This window comes from Drosophila virilis, chromosome 5 (assembly GCF_030788295.1).
Source record: "Drosophila virilis strain 15010-1051.87 chromosome 5, Dvir_AGI_RSII-ME, whole genome shotgun sequence".
NCBI lineage: Eukaryota > Metazoa > Arthropoda > Insecta > Diptera > Drosophilidae > Drosophila > Drosophila virilis.
The window spans coordinates 25,306,234-25,315,000 of NC_091547.1; the positions used below are offsets into that span (position 1 = coordinate 25,306,234).

The following is an 8,767-nucleotide window of genomic DNA, read 5'->3' on the forward strand; positions in this document are numbered from 1 at the left end:
TTTGAAAGTCTGTAACGGCAAGTCGAAGCTAGGCTAATGATACCTGGATACTCTATTATTATATAGCAATTTACCTGTATTTATAGAACATCTTTTTTGTGGTTTATCTTTTTGATAGCAAAAAATAGTTATATTAAATGGTTCATTATATTTTTAAATTTTAATAGTGATAGATTCGCATCAACGTCCTTTAGGAGAGCAGTACACAGACTTTAAACAGTATAAAAAAACCGGAGCTCCCCCTCCTCTTCCGGATGGTCCCATTATATCACGAATGACAGATCGGCGTCTTCTATTATCCTGGAAACCGTCGGTACCATTAACCCCTCGATATCCTGTCACATATCAGGTAAGTTGTTATATACATCAACTTATCTTACGAGTGCTTAAATAATAAACTTATTTTTGATAAAATAGGTCGAAAGACTCGACTTACCAGATGGTGATTGGCATACAATAAGAACTGGAATCCGTAGTTGTGCATGTGATATTAAAAACCTTGAACCGTTTAGGGATTATAAGTTTAGAATACGCGTAGAAAACAAGTTTGGTGTAAGCGACCCCAGTCCCTACACTCAAACATTTAGGTAAATATACAATAATTTAATGTTAAGTATACTGCTAAAATCGTTTCATTCGATAGGCAAAATCTTATACCAGATCCTCCGAAAACATACACATATTTGCCTCCGGGTACTGACTTTAGACCAGATACTTCACCTTACTTCCCTAAGGACTTTGATATTGAACGGCCACCACACGACGGATTGGCCCAACCTCCTCAGTAAGTTACTTTGTTACAATATAACTAATATATTAAGAATGTTATAAAGTCTATCAAAAAAACGTTACATGTTATAGTAAAAATAATACATAATTTTCACCAAGAGCACCGATTTGCATTACAAAATTGATTCCGCTCAAGCAAGAGTCTACACTTTTTGGGCGAAATTTATGAAATCTCTAATCTTTAACTACAGTGGCTTACGCTAACCTGCCTGTTAAATCTGTGTAGTCCCAACTACTATGCATATGATATAAATGGTGAAGTATTAAAAAAACCATTTATACAGTAGGAAAATCATAATTATTTACCTAGTATTGGCTGTTGGGTTAACATAAAATGTATACCGCCACCACGAGGACGATTGGATCTGTATCATATTAGACACTGTTAGAATGTTTATTAATTTATTAATAGTAGACAAAAGCGAGTATCTTCCTAATTATTCAATATATCCCATTATGAAAAATAGTTGCTAAAAGCCTAGTTGAAATACGCAATTTACTAACAGCATCACCGACAGATGGAGGTGTTCTATTTGTATGACCGGCAATCTATACCCCTTTTCATAGCTCATTTTGTCAGTGACGCTATTAGAGTCTACATCTCAGAAGAAGGGCGTCAGAAGAGAACATATTGCTCTTAAGTAAAAATAAAAAATAAATTATATAAGTTAAGAAAATACAACAAATAGGAACAATTTTTTTTAGAACCTGTACAATTATAATTTAGTACCTTAACAACACATGGATAGAAATGTTATTTATATTCGGCTCTAGCCGAACCCCATAAAGTAGTATGAGGATTATATGCGAGTGGTCTTGGCAAAACCTTGCCGTTTGAGTCGCCTTAGAGGTTGGGCAGGGAGTAGTCCTCTTGCGAGCAGGCTGCGGTGTCTCAGCAATTTGTCGCTGTATCTGCTTGTGTGCCTTCCAATCTGTTTTCGACTGTATGCACTTTGAGGTTTTTATGGAGTGTAGAACCGCGTACGTACCAGGGACAATTGGTTATTTGTCGTAATACCCGATTCTGCAGTACCTGTATGCGTTTATAATTTGATTTGGCTGCAATCTCCCAAAGAGGGATCGTCCATATGTTGAGAGGTAGGGCTGGGTATATCTGAGGTATACAACGAGTACAGCAGCGGACCAAGAACACTGCTCTGTGGCAATCCTGCTCTCATAGTATAGGTGGACGAGTATGTGTCCCTTACCTTGACCTTGAACTCTTGTACTTCTAGATATGACCTTAGAAGGCCATAGTACGGTGCCGGTAAAAGGTTTTTAATTTTTTACAGTAATCCATCGTGCCACACCTTATCGAACGCTTGCTGCATGTCAATGTCATCAAAAGCCTGCATGGTGTGCTTTACCAGTCTGTGCATCTGTTCCACAGTGCCGTGTCCCTCTAGATATCCGAATTGGTGATCCGGCAAGATATTGCATTGGCTTGTAATAGTTTAGACAGGAAGGGTAAGAGACTTATTGGCCGATACGACTCAGGATCAGCTTCTGGTTTGCCTGGCTTGTGAATCATAATAATCGCTGCTAGTTTCCATTGCTTTGCGAACACTTGGATCCGGATAATAGCATTAAAAATTAGCACTATATACAGAAGCACTCTTGTAGGCAGGGCTTTCAGCGTAGCATTACAGATCCTATCGATACCCGGAGCTTTATTTTTCTAGCTGGATTGCGTCAGTTATTTCTTCAATCCTTATAGGCTCAATAGGCAAGGACATCTGCAGGGGGCTCTGCAGAGTCTGAAGGGTCTCCCTGGTCTGCTCTATCGTAGCAAATTCATAAGGAGTGAAACGAGCCTCAAGATGATATCCGAAATCATTAGCCTGTTCCCTTTCGTTTTTAGCAATTTCGCTACATCGGACAGGTACCTGTCTAAAGGGTTGTCGTTTGAGTGATTTTGTACATTTCCATAGTCCATGTAGTCCATGGAAGCCAGTTTTTGCTCGAATAAATCACTTCTGAGTTCCCTTAGGAGGTTACGTAGCTGTTTTGCTGCTCGGTTCCACAATATTCGGTCCCAAGGATCTTGTGATCGAATTGCTCTTCTTTGAAGGCATCTCTTTATTCTGATCACCTCTTTAGCCTCCCTCGTGAGAACAATGCCATAACGAAAGGGAAGTGACTCGGTGATGGGTGGAGTTGTGGCAGTAGCAGCGCTATGTATATTTTCAGTTAGAAAATCTACTGCATTCTCATTGTCTACTCCAGAGTCCAAGGTCGGATTTAATTGAAACGAGCATTCAAGATGTTGTCTGAAAGCCATGATGTCAGTACGGTTAGTAATTAATCGAGGGTTTGGCCTGACATAAGAACTATCTGTTTGCAAATTTAGAACAAGGGCTATATGGTCAGAGTCTAGATCCCAGCTTTGGCCGGTATTTGTTTAAGAATCCGGTATCCGATGGTATAATGCGAAATCAATGCAACTAGGTGTGTGACTAGACACATATGGGTATCTAGATGATGATGCTGTTGCGAGAATATTAGCTCCTCTGGCTGTAATAGTTTCGGCTAGTTCACGGCCCCTGGGTGAGTTGTAGGTATCTCCCCACAGCCAATTTTGCGCATTCCAGTCTCCACTAACCAGATACCTTTGGCCGCATGTAGCGAGTATGTCACTGAAATGCCTTTCTTCAATTCTATTTCTTGGCAGTATATAGCGCTATATTCCATGTTTCCCAAACCTGTGGCAACTTTTGTTGAAGACATTTGTATGGTGCTCGTTTCAATTACTCTTTGTGGAAAATGGCGGAGAGTACTCCTCACGAATACCGCTCCTCCGACACCGTGACTGTGACGTAATGGCTTGTAAGCTGGATAGAAGGTGTACCCGTGTATTTTAACTGTTTCTCCTCGGTTTAGTCTGATTTCACTTAGAAGGAGAATGTCGACATTGTTGTTGTGCGCGAAGAGCTCAACTTCACTGGCTTTTCCTGCGATGCCATTAGCATTCCAGATAAGGATCTTGAGTGGGCTCATTGGGAGGCTGAGGCGTTGCTATGAAGCTGGGGAGTCGATCTATCCCCTGTCCATTGCTTTATCATGCTGGCCATTTAATGGACCATTTTTTCCAGCCGTTCTAGTCATTCACTATTTTGCTTGTTTTGTTGTTGTTGCTCCCGTTGCTGCTCCTGAAGCCACAAGAGAAATTGCTGTTGCTGTTGCAATAATGATTGAACGTCAGCTGGATGCTGCTGCTGCCTGATATTTTCTATTGGCTTTAGTAACTATTGTTGCGCTTGCAAACCATGTAGACGGCGCTGGGCAGGTTCGTTGCCGTTCCTTGCTATTGAGGCATAGGACTCACAACTATTTGCGGTGGCTTTGGGGTACCGTGAAGCTGGTCGTTGGTATTGTTTGCTTTATGTTGTAGGTTGTTGGCTGTGACACTTACATCAATACTGACGTTAGTATTGTTCTGCTGATCAGCCTCAGAAGCGGTTTCATTTGGAGATCTGTGACTTTCAACGTGGCTTTCGTTTGTTACATTCATGTCCATGTATATGTCTAGCAAGGCAAACCTTTTGCCAGAAATTGCCATACTTGTTGATGCTGAGGGCGAGACTAGCTTCAAATCTATATTCGGCCTCTTAGAGCAAGTATTGGGAGATAATGGTTTCGTCCTCTTATTTTTCAGATTCTTTTGGGCTGCCACCAATTTTGTTGCAGCTTCACTAAGAACTAAGGAGTCTATTTTAGAAGCTCCACCGATTGTTGGAGAGGTAATGTCTGATGCGCATTGGGTAAAGCCAGCTGCATAGTTATCCATGCTTCCGCTATCGCTCACACTGCTGGTTGCAGCAGTTGCCGTGGTGTAAATAGAATAACTAGTTGCACTAGTAAATGTTAAAGTTGTTGTTATTGTGCTGATGCTCTGACTATCAGTTCGTAGCAGGCTATTATTAAAATCGTTCCTGATTTCCAATGGTGATTTTCCAGCTACTTTGCGCATTTTTCCATAATCAATCGGCTTATTACTAAGCTGAGAGTTAGAAAAATGTTCTTATCCATATAAATTTAGTTTATATTTGTTAACTTTAAAGCTAAAGTTAAGCTTATAACAGAAAACTTAGCTGATAAGCGCGGCGTTTATTGCCCCTCTTGTGCGGTTGCGCGCGGAGAGAGGGGTAATGTTTTGCCCAAACGGGCAACGAATGCAGTCTTATCGCACTACACTTGCGTTTTGTTGTTGTCAAATTGCCGACACTACACAAGACATCGTTCGAAATTTTCGATTTGTGCTATTTTTAGCACACGTAGATTGCACAATTGATCAACTCGTACTTTGTCTATGCGCGGCACAACCGATCTCGATGAGAGTAGGTTAGCGACTCAATAGGAAAAAATAAGGAAAGAAGTTCTTCAAAAAGCAAAGAAGTGTATATATATATATATAGTGTTAGGATATAAATATAGTATATCACTGGGGGAAAATTTATAGCCTGTCCGTATCTTAAATGCAACGATTTTGTATGGGTATGTTCCTGGTAGATGGAACAGACAATTGAAAACGTACTAAGAGAAAAGAATCTATGGAATCGAGGATTGGCCGACGGTTGGTTAAGGACGGAAGATCAAGAGGAAGCATACTGGATTAGGATGGCAACCGAAGATTGGGGTCCCAATTTAAACTTCGTAAGGCAAAAAGCATAAATTACTTCTGAACAATGATTCAATACGATCCTGGCTAGTGTTATGAATTAGGTCGCATGTGTTGCAACTTTTCTATATTTTAAAAGATGCCTAGATGAAGTGTGTTTTGATGATATCTATATATAATTCAAACTCACAACTGTAATCAACAGCAACAATGCAAATGTGCATATCAAATGTTAAGATCACTGAATTCATCATAAACAGAAGAATAAATCAAAAAATGTCTCAACATTTTTTTGTTAACCCTGAAGAATACGGCAGTAAGAAGATGAGAGTCCCAAAAACAAAAGTTTCTGACCGAGATAAGCAACTCATAATGCTTAAATAATTATATGAAGATTGCCCATGACTGCAACCTCATTGGGTGTCCCGCTGGAACGTTGCAAGAAATTCAAAGCAGTCAAAGGTTAATGTAAGGTAATGATTGAAATGTCAAATTCAAAAATCCCTAGTTAGATGCTCTGAAGGATATTAAGTGTACTGCAGGGTTTTTTTTAGATAGGAGCCTCGTTATTTCCAAAAAAAACTTTGGATGCGGTTCCCTTATGGTCTGATGTGCTTTCTATACAGGAAGAGACGAGGCGCTCCAAGTGGGTATTTCAGCAAGATAATGCAATTCGCCGTACCAAAGCATGGTTATAATGACAACAAGTAATAGGTATCCTGAACCCTCTCATTCCAACACCAAATAAATTTTAAAAAAAGTTCCCTTGGCAGAGTTCGTACTCGCACCTGACCGCATTACTTGCTGTCGACTCTACTCAACAGCAACACCAGCAAAAAAAATATATATATATACTTTTCTCGGTAGGGCTCAAACTCGCGACAGACCGCACCACTTGCTATGCCTCTACTCAGCAGCCACACCAATAATTAAATAGTTATGAGAAAAACACGAACTAAAATAGCATTACAGAAAGAAGTCGCAATTTCCATGCTGTTAGAATGCGAAGCAGACGCGCACGAATGTGTGTGTGTACATGTATACAGAAATGTTTAAAGCTGCTACCCCATTCAATTGCGCAGTTGCATATAACTGGTTTTTTCTTCTTTTCCTTATAAAATTTTCTACAGTATATCTTATTATACCATGGAATATTTGTGTATTCTGAAAAAGTCAAGTCAGGATATTAATATCGATTTTTACCGATTGCTTAGAAACGGAGTAAGTTATCGATTATCGGAAACTATCTGCATTAGGAGCACCTACATCTAAAATTTCAAGTGTCTTTCTACGGACGGACGGACGGACGGACATGGCTAGATCGATTCGGCTATTGATGCCAATCAAAAATATATATAGCGCTATATTCCATGTCTCACTACATGGGCGGCCAAAGTAAAACACGGGCTTAAGCCTTCTTCTTCTTCTTGAAACAGTCTCCTCTCATTCCTCTGCTGATAAAATCAGCGTGCACTTCATGAGGCTTTTCAAACAACGTGAGAACGCATCTGACTTAAGCCATACGAACGGTTTTTTTTGTAAGATGCTTAACGGTTGTGCTATCTTGCTGTCGTCTTTTTACAATTTTTCGGAAAAACCCCAAGGAATCTACGAACCACTGAATCATTTCGTGGCCTTGGAATTCGTGGAGACATTATGTTTTCTCTTGGGCTGGTCTCCGATTGGTGTCATTAAAGCTGGACGTTTCTTGCTTTCATTGTTCATAGGAATTTTGTTATAACCTTAAATCATATCCATTGTGGAAAATTACCTTTTATAATTTCTCTTCTACAATCGGTGTTGGAAACTAATGTTTCTTTCAATAAGCGCCTTATAATCGATGTTCCATGTTCCCCGTTAGCTTTTGGTACTAACAATGCTGATGCTTCCTGGGGTGATATACTCCTTTGGATGATACTATTCAGCAAATGGCTCTCTGGACAAATGGGTCTTGATGCTCTGTCGTATGTGCCAATATTGAAAAAGATTCGGCAACAAAATCTAAATAAGATCGCACACCTTATTGCGCTAGGTGATATTAATGTCAGCACTAATAATAAATTCCAAAACCTAGGGCAACTGGCGATACCAGCTGAAAGGGCTGGCCGTATCTTGGTTATCACTTTGCCTACTAGAACATTTTCGTTTCAAGCAGTCTTTATGGGTGGAGACGATGGCCACAACGGTTTACTACCAATCACCCACGAGTTCGCTTAGCGATGGGACGCCCATGGAAGCATGGAATGGCAAAAACCCTAGCTTTGGAAAAAGATAAGCGGCAGGGCAAATTAAGTGCCAAGGGACAAGAATATCGAATGATCAGATGTGTGAGAATTTTAAAAGGATATCGTCTGCATAATCCGAGCTATGGTCGAAAAGAGGGATGTTCGATGAGCAATAGGGAGTGAACTACGCGATACTGTAGCTATTATGTAATTTGCCAACGGGTGCTACGGGTCAATCAAACGACTTAATAATGACAGTGGCTCAGACGACGAAGTCCCTGTCAGCGTATAACCTTACAGACATGGTACCACATTTGGGACTAGAAAGCCCCAATTGAATCCGGACTTGAAAGGGTAGACGACTCAAGGTCAACCTGCAAGCTCTATAGAGTTGGGTAACAAATTGGATTGGTTTCTGTGAAAAAGGACCGAGTTTGTACCAGTATAAGAATTTCAGTCGCGTTGTGATACTGATCTATGTAGATGTCTTTTTATAGCTTGTCAAAACCATAGATATCGAGGTTATTTGAATTTGTGGAAAAACGACATTTGCACTTGTTCCTAGGCATGGAGATCCAAACGCGAATATAAAATGTGGGTGAAATTACCTTGTCAGATGCAATACATACGATATGCTGCATGGGCAAAGCATGGAAGACTGCAGTTCTACCGCCACGCCTATGGAGGCAGAAGATCAAAATGTTTTCAAAAGTGAGGATGGTCGCAGTATGGATGCGCAATAGAGTGGGGATTCGTAGTTTAATTTGCGGAATATGTTCACTCGTTCATTATTTAGTCGGGAACTAAATCGGTCATTTATTATGCAGGCTATGCAGTCAATCATCAATGATTCTTTTTGCTTGGCTATTCAGATGCACGCGAACTTTGTTTTCTGTTAAGTTAGCAAAGTTCAATGGGGAACGAGCATTGGCATGCGTCAAAAATGGTCTACGGTATCCGGTAACAACATTAAGCTTTAAACTGCACTAGAAAGAATGTCAGCAGGCTTTTATGGGCTACTTGGACGCCAAGTGGGGGTGCTAACAGCATGTATCGTCGGTCGTACTCTGGATATGTATTTTCCTTGCTTGTTACTTTAAAGATCGCACCACTTTATTATATGGCTGCCATTGGA

At 40.3% G+C, this 8,767-nt stretch overlaps 1 protein-coding gene across 5 annotated transcripts in view; it reads left to right on the forward strand.

Moving 5' to 3' along the window:
* The window catches only part of Obsc (Obscurin), a 204,517-nt gene that overhangs the window by 179,858 nt on the left and 15,892 nt on the right, over positions 1 to 8,767 (forward strand). For all 5 annotated transcript variants that reach the window (XM_032437394.2, XM_070210261.1, XM_070210262.1 and 2 more), the window contains 3 exons: positions 168 to 349; positions 418 to 587; positions 644 to 784. In XM_032437394.2, coding sequence (XP_032293285.2) covers positions 168 to 349; positions 418 to 587; positions 644 to 784 — 493 coding nt within the window. The remainder of the gene's footprint in view (positions 1 to 167; positions 350 to 417; positions 588 to 643; positions 785 to 8,767) is intronic.